The 21,957-nt window shown below is 37.2% G+C and overlaps 2 protein-coding genes across 4 annotated transcripts in view; one reads left to right on the top strand and one right to left on the bottom strand.

Moving 5' to 3' along the window:
- The first annotated feature begins 3,407 nt into the window (after positions 1-3,407).
- TIFA (TRAF interacting protein with forkhead associated domain) lies at positions 3,408-9,954 on the top strand. The gene is made up of 3 exons (XM_059923439.1): positions 3,408-3,749; positions 4,178-4,411; positions 8,460-9,954. The coding sequence occupies exon 3, from the start codon at positions 8,484-8,486 to the stop codon at positions 9,036-9,038; it is 555 nt and encodes a 184-aa protein (XP_059779422.1). The 5' UTR covers positions 3,408-3,749; positions 4,178-4,411; positions 8,460-8,483; the 3' UTR covers positions 9,039-9,954.
- AP1AR (adaptor related protein complex 1 associated regulatory protein) overlaps positions 9,925-21,957 on the bottom strand; it is a 39,154-nt gene continuing 27,121 nt past the window's right edge. The window contains exons 7-12 of one of the 3 annotated variants that reach the window (XR_009503357.1): positions 21,353-21,411; positions 20,462-20,535; positions 19,259-19,387; positions 12,998-13,032; positions 12,263-12,366; positions 9,925-11,470 (exon numbers count right to left, since the gene is read on the bottom strand). Coding sequence is in view for 2 of the 3 variants with exons in the window: in XM_059923437.1 (XP_059779420.1) it covers positions 16,183-16,448; positions 19,259-19,387; positions 20,462-20,535; positions 21,353-21,411 (528 nt within the window). In the remaining variant the exon portion in view is untranslated. Of the gene's footprint in view, positions 12,367-12,997; positions 13,033-14,550; positions 16,449-19,258; positions 19,388-20,461; positions 20,536-21,352; positions 21,412-21,957 lie in introns of those variants that run through there. The other 2 variants (XM_059923438.1, XM_059923437.1) reach the window with 2 other exon arrangements.

Raw genomic sequence — 21,957 nt, 5'->3', positions numbered from 1 at the left:
ATATCTAGTAAACTTTCATCACATCAAGTCCTATTGTGTTCCTTTAACAGCAAAGACATTTTCATTATCAAAGAACGATGTTCATGTTTCTCTGTAAATGTTATTGTTACTCTATTTAAACTTTGATCTTGAATAACAGTAAAAAAAGTAAAATCTGTAGTAGAACTGTAAAATAATCTCTTCTACTAAAAATGTTTCTAGTGGTTTTACACAAACAGAAACAGTAACAAAATAAAGCAATTATTACAGAGTATTTTGCCTAATTTACATATTAGTGATTTAAAATCTTTTTTTTTTTAAATTGAAGTACAGTTGACTTAGTATATGAGTTTCAGGTGTACAACATAGTGATTCGATATTGTTATATTTTATGAAATGATCACCATGATAAGTCCAGTTACCATTTCTCACCGAAGTTATTACAATATTGTTGACGGTATTCCCTATCTTGTATGTTACATCTCTGTGACTTCTTTATTTTACAACTGCAAGTTTGTACCTCTTTATCCCCTTTCCCTATTTTGTCCACCTTCCCATACCTCTCCCCCCTGACAACTACCAGTATGGTTTCTGTATCTGAGTCTGTTTCTGTTTTGTTTTGTTTGTTCACTTTTTTTTTTTAGATTCCACATATAAGTGAAATCATACAGTATTGATCTTTCTCTGTCTGACTTATTCCACGTAGCATAATGCCCTCTAGATCCATTCATGTTGTCATAAACGGCAAGATTTCATTCTTTTTATGGCTAATATAACATTGTATATATTTACCATATCTTCTTTATCCATTCATCTATCGGTGGACACTTAGGTTGTTTCTATATCTTGGTTATTGTAATAATGCTGCAATGAACATTGGGGTGCATATACCATTTCAAATTCGTGTTTTCATTTCCTTTGGCTCAATACCCCAGAATGGAATTGTTGAATCATATGGTAGTTTTATTTTTAATTTTTTGTGGACTCTCCATACTGTTTTCCATAGTGGCTGCACCAATTTACATTCCTACCAACAGTGCAGGAGGGTTTCCTTTTCTCCAAATTCTTGCCAATACTTACTTATTTGTTGTCTTTTTGATAATAGCCATCCTGACAGACGTGAGGTGGTATCTCATTGTAGTTTTGATTTGCATTTCCCTGATGATTAGTGATGCTGAGCATCTTTTCATGTGCCTGTTGGCCATCTGTATTGTCTTCTTTGGAAGAATGTCTATTCAGGTCTTCTACCCTTTCTTTAATGTTAGTTTTTTTGATGTTGTATGAGTTCTTTGTATATTTTGAATACAAACTCCTTATTGGATATATCATTTGCAAATATCTTCTCCCATTGAGTATGTTGCCTTTTTGTTTTGTGATGGTTTCCTTCACTGAGCGAAAGCTTTTTAGTTTGATGTACCTTCATTTGTTTATTTTTGCTATTGTTGCCCTTGCCTGAGGAGACAGACACCCCCAAAATATTGCTAAGACCAACGTCAAAGAGTGCACTGCCTATGTTTTCTTCTAGGTTTCAGGTCTTACATTTAAGTCTTTAATCCATCCTGAGTTTATTTTTGTATATGGTATAAGAAAGTGGTCTAGTTCTATTCTTTTGCATGTAGCTATCCAGTTTTCCCAACACAATTTATTGAAGAAACTGTCTTTCCCCCATTGTATATTCTTGCCTCCTTTGTCTAGATTAATTGACCATAGGTGTGTGGGTTTATTTCTGGACTCTATTCTGTTCCATTGATCTGTGTCTGTTTTTGTGCCAGTACCATACTGTTTTGATTATAAAGCTTTGTAGTATAGTTTGAAACCAGGAGCAGGTAGCCACCACCAACTGTCCCTTCAAACCTTTAAGGAACAGAAACTTTTCATATGTGCACTCTTGGCTGTTTCTCAACTTGCACAAGCCATTTTCGGTTCAAGGCCCATTGTTTTTAACCAGTTGTCAGAGGGTGAAAACCATTACTGAGATTAGATACTGATCTGGAATTGAAGGCTTATTCAAATTTCATTTTGGGTCATTTAGTAAATCAAATAAGTCATCTTAAAGGAAAGAGAAAAATGGAATAATGTTCAGCATCATGAATTTTAACAGTTGTTGCATTTTCTCTATTAGTGTTATCGATAACACCTACTTAAATAGTCCTTTGCAGTTTATAAAGCATTTTCACGTCTCATTTAATTTTAAAGGTTAGAGATCAGAAACTCCAATTCCAGTAATACTATTTCATTGTGTGAGTTTATTGGTGTAGTCAAATTGCATGTCTTATCTTCCACCTACTCTAATGTTCTTTGACTGGAAAAAGATACTGTGACTCTGTCTTTCAGGGGAGAAACAGTAAGTGTTGATGATTAACGAACAAAATTGCAGCCTTACAGGAATCTACCTCACTTATAGATGCACCGGTCCTTCCTCATGCTTATGGTTCTTGATTACATGTAACTTTGAGAGTTCAACACTTAACCCCTCCTCAGAACCTCTTTATCAAGTGGTGAAGCAGCAAGCATCACTGTTATTTTATTGCCAGTGAAACGGACCCCTAAACAAGCGCTCTCCTGAAGTCAAGGACAGAACCCAGACAAATGAGCGGCTTCTATCAGACATTTACCAGAGTTGGTGGGCGGTTTCCCAAGCCTTGAAGTAAGTAAGCCAGTATGACCTCGGTCACCAGAAGCTTTGTCCCCCCACTGCTGTTCTCAGCCCTATTTCTCTTCATACAGTCTCCTGTCTCCCTCTAGACACCTATTGTCTTTAGGCTCTCTCCACCGTTAGTTCATCCCAGATCTTCTCCCTGAGGCAGGAAAATCGTATCATCTTATTTACTCTAAGCTATAAAGGACTCCTGGGAGGTTGAGTGTTTCCTGTTGCACCAAGTACTAGCCCTTACTTTTGGAACCCGAGACCCTGTGTGTTGAGTGAGGACTGCCTTTAGGTACATGGGGAGAGAGGGAGCGCCTGGACGCTCGGGTGTAAGGTGAGGGCACCATGGGTACGGAGGCTGATCAGGAGCTCTGGAGCAAGTTCTGCCTCTTTCTCGCTCAGAAACTTAATCACTCTCTGGGCCTCAGTTGACTCATCTGTAAAGTGGACCTACTCTCCCGACTGTGAGAATTACATAAGAATAACGTGCGCCCCGCACCTGGCTTGCTTGATGGTTAATTCAACCCCTCGCCTCTCCCCACGCCGGTCCCAGGCCAACACTCGCAGTGTGTGGGGGGAAGTCGCCTTTAATGTTGAAGTGATTCCGTCCCCTTTTCAAAATCCGGCTCGCAAGCCCCACACCCTCTTCGGAGGGGCCCTCGTTTGGGAGGTGGCGTCCTTGCCGGCTTACCTCGCACCCCACCCGACCTGGAAGCTGGGCTTTCTGGTCTGACAGGGCAGCGTCGGACACGAAGAAGGCGGGGGGCGGAGTGGGGCTGGCAAGGGCCGGGCGGAGTCTGGGAACCTCCGCGCTTTCGGTCTTAAGGGCTCAGCACGCGGCCGGCCGGTGGAAGGAGTTGCCGTGCGCGCCGCCGCGTTTGAAAGCCGCAGGCCCCCGCGGCCCCGGCTGGGGTGCGTCTGCGTCCCTCTCTCCCAGCTCGGCCCTGTCCCTCCGCTTCGGCTCTCACCTGCTCCCCCTGCACGCACCCCAGACCGCAGTGGCGGCGGCGTGGCCGGCGGGCGGTGACCACCCCCCGATCCAGGGCCTCCGCCAGGTCGCGTCCATTAACCTCGTGCCGAGCCCGGAAAGCAAAGGGAAGTTCACGGACTCTGGGACCCCAAGGTACCTGTCTAGGGGCGGTCTGGGGTGTAAAGTGGGGACTGCGTCTTTTCTGTTTATCGCCTGGGGAGGGAAGCTTTGTCGAGGGGTCTTCTGGGGCGTTGCGTACGTAGAAAGTCATCTTCTGCTCCTTCCGCGGACTCGGCATCCGGCAGACGCTCGAGCGATTATTTACGGCGTGATCCCAGCTTTACAAACTATAGGAGTATTTATAAATGGAGCGAGGGAGCACTGAAAGGAAATATTGGAGATGGGTTTTCCTTGTACTTTCCTGTGCTTTGCAAAGTTTTTTTCCCCCCCTAATCAGTAAACAAAAGGGAATTCCATTTATGAAGCGTAGCTCACCGAGCGGTTGCATGTAGACCTGCCTTGCTTCAGCCTGTTTGGTTAGGAAAATAACGTAATCCGTTGTTTCTTGGGACTTTCCCCAGCTTTCAGATTGAAAGGAGGAATTTCCCAGATTTTCTGGAGCGAGAATACACCCTGAGCCTCGCAGCGGAAGTCCGCAGCCACGGAGAACCGGACTCTGCAATGTTGGCTGGCTACCGGCCAGTCAGGCAGTGGGAGAAAGAAGATATCGTCTCTGGAAAAAACTGAGCTTTACTAAGGTTTTCCTCCTGTTGATTTTGGTTTTCACGACTCCTTTAGCAAGACCTGTTGCTTAAGTAAGTATTGATTCTGCTGAACAATAGCGTTCACGGATGTCTTCAAAGCCACACTACAGGGTGATGACCTGCTGAGGGGGGTCAGGATAGTTGTCTTTTGTTGTGCTTGCAAGTTTCTCTTCCCTTCCTATTAGCTCAGTGCCAGCAAAGTTATTGTAGTTCATTTGTTAACACAAATATTACTGTATGTCAGGCATCACTGCAGTGTTTTACAGCTTTTTGATGTCAGAGATCATGGTTTAAACCCGCTTTGATGATAATCTCTGACTCCATTTAGTTGCATAAAAATCAGATGGTTTGTGACTTTGTAAAGAAAATATTTGTTATATGTCTGAATAGATATTAGATGCACATGGTATAAAATTCCGTAAGTACAGAGTGTGCAGTGACAAGTCTCCTTTCCACCATCAATCCCAGTTTCCCTCTCCAGAGGTAACCACTGATACTACTATATAAGCTCATTGTTACTGTGTTTCTTTGATAACTTAGGCCAAACAGATTTGAAAAAGCTGCTTTTGAGCACCTGCACACTAGTGACTTTTTAAATAAAAAAATTCAACAATTTTATTATTTTAGTTTTTTTTGTTAGTTTCTGTCTTTTCTGTTTTTCTACTGACCACTCTGAAATGTCAGAGATTCAGGTCACTTTGTAGAGGGAACTTGCAGCTCTGCAAACTAATGAATAGGTTAGTTTCTGAGTTCCTTGAGGTCAGATACCATGGTTTACTCAACTTTGGAGCTCCCTAACAACCTGCCGTAATTACTAGTGACCTGCCAACATCCATACACCCAGGCTTAAGGATAACCGATACTCGAAGTAACCTGGTGCTTCACAGCCTCTTCCTCTTATGAGGAGCCAGTAACGGTGTGTTTGCCTGCCCAACACTAGCTTCTAGGTTGGTGTCCTGCTAGTTCTGACAGACACCTCCGTGGCCCTCTTCTCTACTGGTCAGCTGCTACAGTTTGTGAAGTAACTGATATTTGGGAGTAATGTTTGTAGTGGGCAAGAGAGAGGGTGCATTTCCGTTGTGTGAATCCTGCCTTTGACACTGTCTTTGTGACCTGGGCTACTTAGATAAACCCTCTGAGACTTAGCTCCCTCATCTGTGAAGCGGTGATTCATAGGGTTAGTTTGAAAATTAAGTAAGACAATACGTATAAAGGGCTAGCCCTGTGCCTGGCACATGAAAGGCATACAGTAAGTAGCAGCCCTTGTTACTGTCAGGCTTTGTCATCGTTTCATATATTCATAAGATAGGTGAGTGCATGTGTCAGGGTACCTTATGGCTCAGTAACACCTTACAAGAAGGGTTAATTTTTGCTTATATTATGAGTCTCTATGGCTCTGTCTTTGGCCCTTCCCTCTGGGACCCCACGCTGAGCTGCTACTTTTGTGGACCACCGATGTGGCATATGGAAAGAGGAGAGGCAGGTCTATCTACACAGTGGTTTTTAAAACCTGTGCTTGGAAATAAGCTTCATGTTACTTCCACTCACATTTCATTGATATGGTTGTCACTGGAGTGGGAAGTATCATCTTTCTAAAGGGGCAGAACCAGTAGAGATAGGCCTGGTAGTGAGGGGCAGCAAATACTTGATAGTAACACGAGTTACAATTGTGAACCCAGAAGTTCATCCAAAGCTGAGAATTGAGTCACCCCAAGACACTTATGGCCACTGATTTACAAGCCAGAATGCCAAATTTTTCCTTTAATATATCTGCCCTGGGTACTCGGCATAAGAGCCTGTACTGGGCAAAATTTTCTTGATGGTGGATTTTCTCAAAAGACAATTAATTCTAAGCTACTAGGTTATATAAAAACACAAAAACACAAATTTGGGTGTTACCAAAAGACTGTATCCAGAATATACCATGTTTTAAAATCCAGGTCTCCTTTTGGAACTGTTATTGTCCAAAGTCCAAGAGTGAATTAGAGTGATGGCAGTGTATCCTAGACAAGGCGGAAATCATGACAGATTCTTGCTCTTTCTATTTTAGGCTTTTTACTTGTTATCAGCTAATGGTTTTCTTGTCAACCACTAATTGCATCATCTCATGATTTATTATATTTATTCTCTTTTAAGCTGTCTGCTTCTTGAATAACGACTTTATTATTGTAATTAAAGTATTTTCAAATCATGGTGATTAACCAGTTCTACCCACTGTGTGTTAATTCTTGCTGCCTTTGGTTTCATAGTAATTTTTACCACCCTTGCCCCAAGATTCTGAGCATTCCTTTCTCTTTTTCTGCTTATAGCTGGACATTTGTTGCTTGGGTAAGGCAATATGGTAAAATAATGTCCAAAAAGAACCTATTATGAAAGTAAATTTAAAACTAAAAATACGTTTCTAAATCAATAAAGAAATTTTGCTTAGTTATTTGTTAAGTAATTGAATAAATTGAGTTTGATTTTTTGCAACACAGCTTTGCAAAACAGAAGATTGTATTTTAAAAGTAAATAGCAGCATGGAAAGAAAAGGAAAACATTGTTTTTTTCTTTTTAACCAGCATAATTTTGATACCAATATCTAATATAGATGGCAAACAAAAGCCAATAAAACTACAAATCAACTTTGCTTAAGGCTATTGCTCCCCAAACCCCACTGTAAATACTGTATAGTATTTAAGGAATGCAGGGAGCATTCTGCATCACTCTATCTACTGGTATAATTTACTACCACACTAGATTAAAGGAATTCTATGCAGCTGTTTAAGATTGAGGTATATTTATATGAATAGATATGGAAAAAAAATCACCCATTTGTGTTAATTGAAAAATACAAGGTCTAGAACTAAATACAGTATGTTCCTATTTGTGTAAGAAATTTTTTTCTCTCTGTGTAGAAATGTGTTATGTGTCTTTGAGTGCACACAGAGTTTTGCTTGGGGTGTAAAGAAGACTTCTGTAAGGATAAAAGCAACGTTTATAGTGGTTGACTCTAGAAGAATAAAAAAAGGATTAGGGTGGAGGGAAGATACTTAAAAAAAATCCTTTTTAAGTGTTTGGATTTTTAAATCATGTGCATGTAATTCTTTTTAAATAAAATTGGTTTTAAAATGGCAGTTTTGGGTCAAAATAACCTCTCATAGATTTTAATAACTAATTCTTCTGTTTTACTGCTTAAACTACTCCACTGGTTATTAAAGGTACATATAGTGAGTTGGAGGTGGAGGGCACCACGGGGCCATGCACTCTAGAGGGATGGGTTAACAGCAGTTAGATGGAGCTGCTTGTGGCTAATGACAGTTTGTCCAGTCATTAGGAACCATTGACAAAAATAAATAATTCCAGTAGAAGTACAGACTATGATATTTAGAACTACCTCATGGAGATTTTTTTTTTTAAATAAAAAGTGTGTAATGTCTAAATTAAAAAATTATAGAAAAAAGTAAACTTTTAAAGCATTTACTATTTTTAACCCTTTACCTACTAGAAATCTAAGTCAGGATATAAAGGACAAATGTTGCAGTTATTTGTATATAACTTTTACATGTCTTTAATCAGGATAATACATAATACCCCAAAAGTCACAGAAGCCCATACCTGAGTGTGGTAGTTATTCATCCTGTTCCACCCAAAACAATACAAAATTCATAATACATTGAGTTTTAATTCAGTTAATAAACTGTAGGTTTTCTTCATGTGTATATCCTCGTTTCTTTATTCCTGATTTTCTGTTTAAAGTACAGCTGTCATGTTTGGTCTGGGATCAAGTCACTCTATTTAAATGAAAAAGGAATGGAAGTTTCTTTATGCTCCCCCCAAATTACTTTTATCAATAGTCATTCCTTGTTAATGTCCAGATTATATGTATGGTCTTACTGTCAAACTAGAAATGAAAAATAGAGAGGAAAAAGTAATGCACCAGTTCATATGGGTTTGGTACAAGATTTCACATATCTACTCATTAACTGAAAGTATCCTGCCTATGTATTGTTTTCTTAAAGTCTAAATAAATCAGAAGATTTTCATCAAAATATTAGAATCAAAGATCTCAATGCCTGATGTATGGGAGTGAACTAATGTGCTGACTTGATTGTTGCAGGCGGGTCAGATTCTGGTGTACATCATGTCCAATTTCGAAGATGCTGACACAGAAGAGACAGTAACTTGTCTCCAGATGACTGTTTACCATCCTGGCCACCAGCAAAATGGAATATTCCAATCAATAAGGTTTTTTAACCGACAAAAACTCCCCTCCAGCGAAGTGGTGAAATTTGGCCGAAATTCCAACACCTGTCATTATACCTTTCAGGACAAACAGGCTTCCCGAGTTCAGTTTTCTTTGCAGCTATTTAAAAAGTTTGATAGCTCAGTTCTCTCTTTTGAAATTAAAAATATGAGTAAGAAGACCAATCTGATTGTGGACAACAAGGAGCTGGGCTACCTAAATAAAATGGACCTGCCACACAAATGCCTGGTTAGGTTTGGGGACTATCAGTTCCTGATGCAGAAGGAAGATGGAGAGTCATTAGAAGTTTTTGAGATTCAATTTTCTTTGTCTACAAGACCACTCTTGCAAGAAAACTGGCTACCACAGAAGCCCATACCTGAGTGTGGCAGATATTCATCCTGTTCCACCCAAAACAATTCTCCTATAGAAATGGGTGAAAATGAATGGTAAACGCAGAGGGCTAAGAGAATCATGAAGGATGAAGAACTCTGTAGACACTTTATAGACATTCCACTTAGTAAGAGTTTCTTAGTGTAGTATATTACTGTCATCTATTACTTTGTCAAATTTGAGATCTGGTGTTATTTGAAGTCTGTAACTTGTGTTAGTCATTGATTTAGTCATCTGTTGCATTGCTGGATGTGTGAAGAATTACTGTAAGTGTGTATCTGTGAGCATTAATGTACAAATAGTATCCTTTGTGATGAAGGAATAGTGTTCTCAAAATATGGTTATGTTACTTTTTTTTTAATGCCTGATTTTGGTCCTATGTTTTATATTGTTTCATTTTGGTTTGTAAGTTTTGGTTTGATCATATTATTTCACAGTAGTCATTTGTTTTCAAGGTCAGGGCTACAAACAAGTTATTATGGGTGTTGTAGCCTGTTGGTACTTGTAGTACCAGAGTATTGGAACAGAGCATAATGTTTTTTAGTGTGTCATTGTGCTTTTAATATGGGAAGACTTATTTGAGCAATAATACCTTGATTTTCTGTTTTTTTCTCTATAGATTTACTTATACTGTTTATTCCCAAGAATACCGTTTTCCTTGTCTGTATTCAGTATCTAAAACCAATGTTTTAAACATTTTAACGAACCACTGTGTTTAGAATTCTTTTTCTTTTCCCTTTTTTTTTGGCTGCACCACATGGCTTGTGGGATCTTAGTTCCCCGACCAGGGATTGAACCCCGGCCCCTGGCAGTGGAAGCGCCGACTCCTAACCACTGGACTGCCAGGGATTCCCAATTTTTCATTTGTCTTACCAAATTTTAAATAGTTTTTTATGTGCTACAGAGTTTTAAATTCCATGAATTCAAAATTTTAACAGCATTCGTGTACATAATAAAGTCAAGTTTAATTCTCTAACCATTTTCTTTGAAACTCTTTCTGAAGAAAGGGAGGAACTGTTTTTAGACTGCTGTAAGGGAGGACTGCAGTAGGCCGCAGGCAGAGGCTGTGGCTGGGGACTCAGACACATCCAGCTGTGCCCCTCAATGCATATTGGCTCCATTATTTGTTCCTCACCCCACATGGAGGCACATGGCCACCAGTAGCTCCCAAGTGCTATAAGTTACTGATCACCCACCCAAAGAGAACCTTATCTCCCAATTCCAGTCCAAGAGAAGGGTCAGCTTGGGTCAGGTGCCCACCCATCTACCAATGAACTTGCCTCAGGTCACGTTAAATGATGGCTGCTCCTGTCAGTGACCATGTGGATGAGAAAAGCATTTTCTCAGAAAGTGGCCACAGTGGGGTGTGGGTGAGGGCAAACAGAAATGTTGGTGTTTGATACTAGGCACTGCAGGTAAGTTGTGAGACTCGCAGTTCACCTCTTAAGGACTCACTTGTCCCAGGAAACTGATTTTTCTTGGGCTCTTTCAGTAAAGGGGTGTATTAATTGGTGCCAGTGTTACAGTCATAGGCAGTCTCTTCTTGAACCTGCAACTTTATGACAAGGGGGTGCTTTCCAATGGTGAAATCTCATATGCTATGTGATTATATAACCATATTCTAGAAGATTCTGTCTCTACTATCTACTGCATTGACTGACTTGAAGAAGCATTACTTTTAGGCTCTAACATGAGTGTAGTATTAGTTTTAATATGCCTTGTGGAAAAATTAGCTATAATCTTTACTACCAGGAGATAACTGTTGTTCACACATTTCGTGTGTATATATTTGGTAGCTGATTCCATGTTATCTCATGGCCCTTTTAACATTTTCAGTTCTCTAACACTTATTTAATTCCTTATAGTAATCGTTATCTGTTAACAGGGTTACTATTTTACTTTCTGGAGCCTGATTGAAACAATTAGATCTTCCATTTCAGGTGATGACGGAGGATGAGCACTTGGAAAATTGTGATTGGAATTTACTGGGCTTCTAGTTGGTATGAGTTGTACCCAAGTCCAATCACTCATCATTCTACTATTCAACCTACATGAAAATATTTATTTGGCTAGGTACCTCTCTAAGCGATGCATTTAGGGCAGGGACACTGGTGAAAAAAATAGGAAAGCAGTGGTTTTAGCGCTGATGCTGGATTCAACATTTTGTTGCTGGTGGAAGGCCACTGAAGGACTAGAGATGAGCCAGGTTGGCATTGCTTACTAGCATCTTCATAGAAGACATCATCGTGAGATGCAGGGGAACACAACGGCTTTCTTAATACTGTTAGTGGAATCATTTCTCAAAAACCCAAATCAAGGTAGTAATATTTTAAAACAGGAAACTTCTGAGGATAGACAGTCAAAATAAGATGTGACATGGGAATTCCCTGGCGGTCCTGTGGTTAGGACTCCGCGCTTTCACTGCCGAGGGTGCAGGTTCAATCCCTGGTCTGGGAACTAAGATCCCCACAAGTTGCACAGCACTCCAATTACTGGAAAAAAAAAAAATAAAAGCAGGCATAATTCCTGGTTATACCATTTAAAAAGTTCTAGCATCTTAAAACCCTCACACAACTCCATATACCCTCCAGTTACCCCATTTCTCTGCTCTGACCGCAACTTTTCAAATAAATTATCTACACTGGCCATTCTTTATTCTTCACCCCTTACAAGATACTTCTCAGTTTCCATCCCTTCATTTGAAAAAATGGAACATGCAATATTCATGTTCCCAAGCCCAGCTGATGCACCTGCCCTTTCTCTCAGTGCCCAAGTAGCATTTGATATCATTGACTCCTCTCTTTCTGGCTCTGGTGACACCACATTTCTTTGGTTCCTCGAATTCCTCCCCTATCTGCTTCTTTTGGCCTGTTCTCTACCCCCGACTTCTGAAGGGCAACACTTAATTGGGCTTCTCTGCCTGTCTGCTTCCTCAGGGGGATCTCAGCTGGAATAATTACTTAAATTACTATTTACCTACTACTGACTCCTAAACTTGTACCTATTCTTCTCTGAGCTGTAGACATATATCCCATCACCTACTTGGCAGACATCTTCATTCAGGTTTTTTTTTTAATAAATACCTCAAATTTAACTTTCCAAAACAGAGCTCTTAATTTCCTCCAATTTCCCAAACCTGTTACTCCCACTACATTTATTAAGTCAGAAACCAATAAGTTATCATCAAGAGTAGCCGTAGCTGCTAGTTTGGCTGTCATACTTCCATAGATTTGGCCAATAGAAAGGCAATGCAGCTGAATAGATTTAGAAAGTTTATTACTTACACAGACAGCAAAAGCAGGACCAGTGAGGAGTCAGTGTCCCACATCCCTGGTCGCTAGGGATATCCGGAGCTAACACTGAACCGGGGGGGCCAGATGACAGATGCCTTAAGTGGAGGGTAGCTCTGTTATTGAGGAGCCAACTCTAAACTCCAACCAAGCAGTCTTATTAGCCTACATCTGTACCTGAATGTGGGTGAGGTGGAAATCCCATGCCTCACTGGAACCAGGGAGTGGGATGAGAAATTGCCTCACGGCAGCCTTCTGCAAGCTAGGGAGGCAGATGATAAATGGCCTTGCGATGGCTCCTCTAAGACTGCCTGTCTTACCATGTTCCAGGAAGGATCGCAGGGGTTTCTGTCAAGACTTGGGTCAGACTATAGTTGAGTGTTGGCTATGCAGATATGCAAAGTGAGCAAGGTCGCCATGCTGAATGCATTACCCTACAGTTATGGGCAGAGGATCTGAAGACGTTTTTCCAAGGAAGACATACAGATGGCTAACAGGCCATAAAAGGATGCTCAACATTAATCATTAGGGAAATGCAAATCAAAACCACAATGAGGTATCACCTCACATCTGTCAGGATGGCTATTATCGAAAAGACAGCAAATAACAAGTGTTGGCAAGGATGTATAGAAAAGGGAACCCTTGTGCACTGTTGGTAGAAATGTAAATTGGTGCAGCCACTATGGAAAACAGTATGGAGATTCCTCAAAAAATTAAAAATAGAACTACCATATGATTCAGCAGTTCCACTTCTGGGTATTTATCTAAAGAAAACAAAAACACTAATTAGAAAAGATATATACACCCCAATGCTCATTGCAGCATTACTTACAATAGCAGAGATATGAAAGCACCCAAAGTGCCCATCAATAGATAAGTGGATAAAGAAGACATGGTGTGTGTGTGTGTGTGTGTGTGTGTGTGTGTGTGTGTGTGACTATTACTTAGCCATAAAAAAAAAATGAAATCCTGCCATTTGCGACAACACGGGTGGACCTACAGGGTATAATGCTAAGTGAAATAAGTTAGAGAAAGACAAATACTGTATGATTTCACTTATATGTGGAATCTAAAAAACAAATGATCAAACATAACAAAAAAGAAACAGAGTTAAAGACAGAGAACAAGTAGTTCCCAAAGGGGAGGCGGGTAAGGAGAGGAAAGAAATAGGTGAGAGATTAAGTGGTAAAAACTTCCAGTTGCAAAATAAATGAGTAATGGGTATGAAATGTACAGTGTGGGGAATATAGTCAATAACTATGTAATAATATCTTTGTATGGTGACAGATAGTAACTAGATTTATCGTGGTGATCATTTTGAAATGTATAGAAATACCAAATCACTATGTTGTGTAACAGGAACTAACATAGTGTTGTAGGTCAATTATACTTCAAAAACAGACAAACAAACAAATAGAAAAAGAGATCAGATGTGTAGTTACCAGAGGTGGAGGGTAGGGGGAGAGGGAATTTGGAGGAAGGCAGTCAAAAGGTACAAACTTTCAGTTATAAGATAAATAAGTACTAGGGATGTAATGTACAACATGATAAATATAATTAATACTGCTATATGTTATATATGAAAGTTAAGAGAGTAAATCCCAAGAGTTCTCATCACAAGAAAAACAAATTTTTTCCTGTTTCTTTAATTTTGTATCTATGAGATGATAGATGTTTACTAAATTTATCGTGATAATCATTTCATGATGTATGTAAGTCAAATCATTATGCTGTATACCTTAAATTTATACAGTGCTGTGTCAATTATATCTCAATAAAACTGAAAAAAAATCTTGCTGGTCTACCTCTAAAGGTAATCTGTTCTGCATTCCTATAGCAATTATCAATCCAAGCCACACCATGTCCCACTGGGAGTACCATACATATATCCACTTGTGCCCTCCTACAGCATATTCTCTACATAGCAGCTAGAAGAATTTTCTGAAAATGCAAATCTGATCACTGTACACTCTGGCTTACAAAAAGTTAGTGGCTTCCTATTCTACATCAAATACAATTCACTCTCCCTAACATCCTACCAGATACAGTAGATTCTCCAATATTTGCTGAATAAATGTTATTTCTAGTGTTTTTTATAAACATATAAAGCAGGAAAATTGATATCCTTTTCTTAGCAGTTCAAACACATTTTCAAGTTTAGTTCCATCCTGCTTTACCAATTCATTCCTTTTTGTCTTCATAGCAGATTTAATAAAATAATTACAAGTCAGGAGTCAAAACTGTTCCATGTTTATGGAGTAAAACTAGTAATAATCAAATAATTTATTATTTTTAAATGTAAAAATGTGTTTATTCACAATCTTTGAGAAGTTACCATTCCTTCAAAAAATTCTTTATGAACAAAATGCCAAGAAAAATTACAATAGTAGCTTATGCCAAACCAAAAATATACATCTGATGTATACAAACTTTAAAAAGCATAACACAGGCAACGTGAATATAGATTATCTTTAAAATAGTTCCAATGACATAGCTACAACTTAAATTATGTTGAGACATAAATAACAGCATTACCTAATATATTTACATATTTAAAGTGTCATATTTATTTCTATGAGATAAAAAAAGGTGACAAAACTATAGATGTCATTGCCCAGCAGTTCAAATATTGAAAGGGCCACATGATATTTTTAAAGTATAGCAAGAACTTTAAGTTACTATTTATATCTGGACCTTCCTATATTTTCGAGAACATGCACTGTCATTGTTGCAAGAAAAAGAAAAAAAAACACTAAGGAAAAATTGAAAAACAGTTTGCTTACTAAAGTCATATTCAATCCTCAGCAAAATCAAGACAAGCAATCAGGGAGTGTCTTATATCCTTGGCCTTTTAAATTGATACGTAAACTTTAGAGAAAAGAAAAGTTAACTGTATATCGTAAAATTCAGTTATATATATTGATTTACTTAGTTCCATCCCATTAAAGCACCTTGTATTACAAGGCAAAGGAAAGCTTAATAAAATCAATGGATTCTTTCATACCAGAAAGGATTTTATTTACTTTGAAATACCCATATTACCTTTTTCAGGTTTTCCTTTCTTAATAAATCACGCACAGAGAATATGTTCTGTGTAAAATCTTTCAAGACCATTCATTGGAAATACAGAATTTAAAAAAATGACAGTTAGAAATTTACTATATCAATTGAAGTCAATGTTCATTTATAGTGGCACAGAAAAGGAAGTGAAAAACCTAAGTATATATATTTTCTTAAATATCTTTTGATTACTCACTTTAAGTGTCCAAACTCTGAAAGATTATTTTAACATATCATATACTTTGTTCAGATTGAGTCAACATTATTATAGTAGGATATGCAACAAGTGTAGAAAGAAATTGATACTTCGGCCTTTCTTTCGGGTCATCTACTCAAATTAATTGTGCTTACTATCACATAATAAAATTTAAGTAAGTCATAGGAATAAATAATGCTGGAAAAGGGAACACTATTCTGAATCTGAATCTGGCAGTCCCTCCTCATGCTCCCTTCACATCTGCTGAGAATTAACACAAAATGCCTTAATATTTTCGTAGTTAGCTACTGAAACAGAGTTAAGAAAGCATTCAAGGTGAAATTAATAAAACTATTTTAAAAGCTGAAAATCTATAAACAGTAAACAGGATTGCTATGAAGAAAAGAGTTAAAGAAATTTAATTAATAACATGACAGAACCATTAAATTGTTTTTGAAAAGCAGAAGGCAGATGATGAAATTGCACTTAATTCTGAAGCAATTCAGATATAACCTATCATTCCTATTCCTTTCTAATAAGCATTTATAACATGTTTCTTACTTCCCCTCTTACAAAAGGCTCAGCACAACCATTTATACATTCTAGTTGGTTTTAAACATTTGGTCATAACTGATAAACAAGATCACATAATCTTTCCCTATCGTTTTTGTTGATCCACATCATATTGCTTTAGGCCAGAATCAGACAGTTCTAATACAGGATTTACAAATCCAGAATACTCGGAATTGCCATTATCATCCATTTCGGCACTAACAAAATCATTCTCCCACTCCAGCCCGTTGGAATCATCAGAGGCTGATGTAGGATTACTTCCAGTCTTCTTGCTGCTATACTTAAGTGCTGCCTGGAGAATGTCTTCCTCTGTTTTGGAACGTTCTCTCATTGGAAGCATTCGATTCATTCCTATTATATGGGCAGGGTTATTAGAAATCTCAGTAAAGATTTAAAGAGCTATATTAAAAGACTTAAACTATCAGACTTGATTTGTGAATTAACTTAAAAAGCCAGTCATACGGAAGCTTTTCTTAAGGGAAATGTTAGGGTATAATCCTACAGTGAACATTAATACTCAACAAAGGACAGTTTTGATGCAACACTGGTAATCTAGTAAGATGAAATTTCTGAAGAGCCATAAGTTAAGCAGAATGCATGGAGGATTTCAATTGCTGTTAGTCTTATATGGCCAAATTAGTGTGTCTGCAAAACTTCTTTCCTACCTAGATGACAATTTCATTTCTCAGAGATAATAATAACTCTAATGATAATGATAACAATATACACATTTCCAGCACTTACTAGGTTCCAGGTAACGTTGTTTGCACTTGACATATATTAACTGATTTGATCCTCAACAACTCTATGAAGTTACGTACAGTACTATCATTATCCCCCATCTGCAGCTGAAGAAACTAGGGCAGAAAGAGGAAAGTGATTTGCCCAAGGTCACAAAGCAATAGAAGTGGTGGGGCAAGAAACAGATTTCATGCAGTTTGGCTTCAAAGTCTGTGCTCTTTTGCTAGTCTGACTCTAGTATAACAAAGTAGAGACATTTCTAGGGGAAACTGTTCTAGATCTAATTCTGAACAGAAAGAAATTGATCAGTAAAGTGAGTGTCAAGAATCGTGGAAGAAAAAAACATCATTTTGGCAGAAGGAAGAGAGGGAGGACAGAAAAGAAATTTGAATTTGCGAGTGCAGAATCAACACTGCTAATAGAATTAAAATCTAGGAAAAGAGATTATAAGAGAATATCTCTAGACACACCCAATAATTTTGTTTTCTGAGCTTAAAGAATCAGATCCTACAATAATAAAACAACATTTAAATCTAGGGACTTCCCTGGTGGTCCAGTGGTTAAGACTCCACGCTCTCAATGTAGGGGGCTGGGGTTCGATCCCTGGTCAGGGAACTAGATCTCGCATGTTGCAACTAAAGATCCCACATACCGCAACTAAGACCCGGTGCAGCCAAATAAATACATTAAAAAAAAAAAAAAATCTATCACTATTGTCTGTCACTCCCCCAAAATCGCACACTCAACCTAGCAAACTAAATCATCCTTATAGACACAATAAAAATATGAGCTGGAGACTAATATAAGTTTATGGATTTGTATTTAATTGAATAATATGTCTAAAGGAAGCTGGATTAGACATCATCAGGTTTCTACAGGGGTTCTGTCCTCTACCTAGTCTAGTTGAATAATTCTGTTATAATAACTTGAATAACAAACTTGAAAGTCATGTTATCTAAAAATTTGATTAGCATACAGTGAGGATGACAAATCAGGAATTAAAAGACCTGAAAGGCTTTAGATCAAATTGAACAAGATGCTAAAATAAAAATAAATTTAAAATCTAGATTGGGATCTAAATACACAATAACAAAAGTATAGGGTTGGGGAAACAGTGTTTAGCTGAGAAGACTTAAGTAAATTAATGCAATCTTTGCTAAAGTTATTCAGTTTCTTTATTGATAAAACAAATGGCTCAACTAGAGGATATCTAAGGTCTATTCCATCTCAAAATTCTATGAAATATTTAATATTTAATATTAAAAAAAATTAAAGTTAAAGTTCCATATTCTGTAACTGATTCTTCCTTTTGGGGTTACCTATTTCTTAAAATGAAAATAAAGACTTGGGCCTTATTCAGTGAAATAGCTGAATATTTTTTAAAAAATTAAAAAAAAAAAGTCCACATTTAGCAATAATTTTGAGTACCTGCTATGTGCCACACTATGTTCTGGGTGTTTTATATAAATTTTATTTAATCCTCCTAACATTCATGATTTAATTTGTTCAAATATTTATTGACTGTCTATTATGAGCCAAGCTTTTTTAGACCATCAGTATATAATAGTGAATTATCATTCTTGAAAGTAGGTTTATAATTCCCTTTTTATGATGAACTAACTGCAGTTTAGAAAGATTAAGAAACCTATCTAAAGTACTACAGCTGGGAAGACATACCAGGTAAAATTCAAACTCACGTCTGTGTTATGGTTTTTGTACTACCAACAGAACTAACAAATTGCTTATTTATTATGAACCAAAAGTTAATTAAATTTTGGCTTTAGGTTGCTCACAAGTGGGCAGCAATTCCTACAGAGTAAAATGGGCTGGATTACAAAAACCTTAAAATGAGAAACAACATTTATTTTCTAAATCTCAAGAAACACTAAGAACTAAGCAACTTTCAGACTTCCCTGGTGGCACAGTGGTGAAGAATCCACCTGTCAATGCAGGGGACACGGGTTTGATCCCTGGTCCGGGAAGATCCCACATGCCGCTGAGCAACTAAGTCCGTGCGCCACAACTACTGAGACTGTGCCCTAGAGCCCGTGTGCCACAGCTATTGAAGCCCACACACCTAGAGCCCGTGCTCCGCAACAAGAAAAGCCGTTGCAATAAGAAGCCCATGTACCGCAACAAAGAGTAGCCCCCGCTTGCCGCAACTAGAGAAAAACCCATGTGCAGCGGCAAAGACCAATGCAGCCAAAAATAAAAACAATAAAAAAAAAAAAGAATTAAGAAACTTTCTAAACAATTTACAACAAATGATAATCACTAATAATATAAGAGTCTAAGAAATTTTTACACTGATTTTTCAAGGTCTTGCATTCATTTCAGTTTAAATAAAGTAAAATATAAAGTAGATTTCTATAAATTAACACAAATAAAAATATTCAGGTAAAACTGTAAATATAAAATACCTTCTTCATCTTCCCATTCTAGATCTAAAGATGTGCTGTCATCATTTCCACTAGTTGACTTAGTTTTGGTCATTAAATCACAACTGCTTTCTGTATTTGGTGTCAAAACTGTGGCATCTGATGAGAGTCCTAGAATATACACCAAATACAATTAGATGTGGTGAGCTATACTCTTTTACTACAACCATTTATTTTGCAATAATTATCTCTCTTCAAATCATAACATCATAAAAAACAATTATTGAAATCATTACATTGGTAAGTTTCTGTTAGAAATAGTATAAAGGGCTTTTCCCGCTTTCTTTTTACTTTTTTTTTTGCCATATAGCACAGTACACATGCAAATTTAAATGAATTATAAATTTTTCAAATATGATGAACTCTAGGCAGTATTTTTAATAGTCAATTACAAAAGGGGGCAAAAAAAAATGAAATAATAAAAATGATAAATGAAAAGCAGCCTATATTTTCAAAAGGAACCACTACTATGCTTCCGTATCTGGGGAGCATAGGAGTTTTGACTTTTGAAACTTGGAGAAAAGTTTAATCTTCTAAATTAATTTGTAGTAAGTAAAATAAATACTTTTGTGTACCTACTTCCCTTTTCTGGGAGGAGGAGAGGTGAGATCAGAGTGGAAATGGAAAAAGGAATTCCTGATTCCCTATACATATCTACAGAAATAGCCTGAGGTTTTTCTTTGCTCCAACTCCTATTATTTTTTTATTTTTAAAATTTATATTATTGAAGTATAGTTGATTTACAATGTTGTGTTAATTTCTGCTGTACAGCAAAGTGATTTAGTTAATATGTATATATTTTTTCATATTCTTTTCCATTATGGTTTATTATATCGAATATAGTTCCCTGTGCTATACAGTAGGCCCTTGTTGTTTATCCATTCTATATATAATAGTTTGCATCTGCTAACCCCAAACTCCCAATCAATCCCTCCCCCTTCCCCCCTCCACCAGCAACCATAAGTCTGTTCTCTGTATCTGTGAGTCTGTTCCTGTTTCTCCAACTCCTTTTTAAAAAGGAAAAATAAAATTGTATAATTAAGGACTAGTTAATTGACTTATTTGGGCAACACAAATTGAAGGGCAGGAAGTTCTTCTCGAAAAACAGAGCCAGGATCTTCAATTATCTGTTTAACGTGGCATAAAGTAACCTTAAAATGAATGCAGATATTTTAAAAGACTTACTACTACTTCGAAAAACTTCATACTGTGACTTTATATTTCTCAAACAAGATTCAAAGTCATCTTCTGGTCCTGAACTGTAATAAAAGTGAAATAATTTTTTTAATATATTCATTGTAGATACAACATAATTCATGCTTAAGTTAAATGATGGCATTTTGGTTTGAAAAGGTCTATCCCACACAAATTCATAATTGCTGTACAATTAGAATAACCTAGTCAAAACAGGTCTTACTTTTCCTAATGCTAGCAATAAACTGAAAAATAATAAGATTTTGGTTAGTCTTGAAGTCAAAATCCAAAGCTTAGCCATAAGTCTAACTTGTAATTTACAATAATGAAGCATGAACAATTTTATTTGAGCGAGTAGGAAATACTCCTGGAAATGTGACATTGAAATGTATCTTCTAAAAAATGATCACACAGGGACTTCCCTGGCGGTTCAGTGATTAAGACTCCTTGTTCCCAACGCAGGGGGGCACAGGTTTGATCCCTGATCAGGGAACTAAGGTCCCGCATGCCCCATGGCACAGCCAAAAACAAGATCACACATAAACTTTATTATAAGAAAAGAGAGGAGCTAAGGAAAACACAAACAACCAAGGCATAAACAATTTATCCAAAGGCATTCAGTGTGCTATTGCATCATATTCTGTATGAAAGATGTGACCACTCTTAAGAATGCAATAAAGTCAATTTAAAATAAATGATGATCATTTTCCAACATAAAGAAAGCAAATGTTCTCAGTATTCTTACAAGTGTCTTCAAGAAGCAATCATTTTTTATGCAACATATACACATGAATATGTATATAAGCATCCAGAGGTGAACTGTGTTCTCTTTGGAAATAATATTTTCTACCACAAAGGGAAGAAGTGTATTTCACTATTTACCTTTGATATTCTCCACTGTTTGAAGGATGGTATTGCTGCACAACTCTCTGTCTTTCTTGCTTTGGAAACATAATGCAACACAAAATCACTCTGTTGTAAAATTATGTTTTTTAACACTATTCATGCAATGCCAAAAAGTGTTATTTTCTAGTTTCAGGGGAAAAAAAAACTTTAAAAGTTATTCTATTGAAGTTTTTTTTCCCTTAAATTAATCACTGTCCACTTCTATGTCCTCTTATTCATGGGTAGAATTTCTCTCAATTTTTCAGTGTATAATCCTTAAGTGGTCAGAATATTCATACTGTTATTAAAAAATAACTTTAAAAATATATATTGGTGTATCTGACTTCCTTATTACACCTAAGAACTTCTAATAACTTGAAAGATGAGGGGTAAGAAAGTAATAGTTAAAATGGTATATGAAGTTCTATTTTGGGTGAAATAAGTAGCAATTAAACAAAAGATCTAAAAGACCTGGCTGGCTTGACTCAGAAATAATAAAAACAAAGGATTTAGAAAACCTGTCAGAGTTATGGCTCTGACAGTTATTACTGTATGTCCCTGGCATGTTCTTTATTTTCTGTTTCTTCATCTGTAAATTACAG

This window comes from Balaenoptera ricei, chromosome 5 (genome assembly GCF_028023285.1).
Source record: "Balaenoptera ricei isolate mBalRic1 chromosome 5, mBalRic1.hap2, whole genome shotgun sequence".
In the NCBI taxonomy this organism is placed as follows: Eukaryota; Metazoa; Chordata; class Mammalia; order Artiodactyla; family Balaenopteridae; genus Balaenoptera; species Balaenoptera ricei.
This window is presented reverse-complemented; position numbering and strand designations above follow the sequence as displayed.

Coding starts and splice junctions, on each gene's coding strand:
- TIFA (XM_059923439.1), top strand. CDS start 8,484: ATGTCCAATTTCGAAGATGCTGACACAGAAGAGACAGTAACTTGTCTC.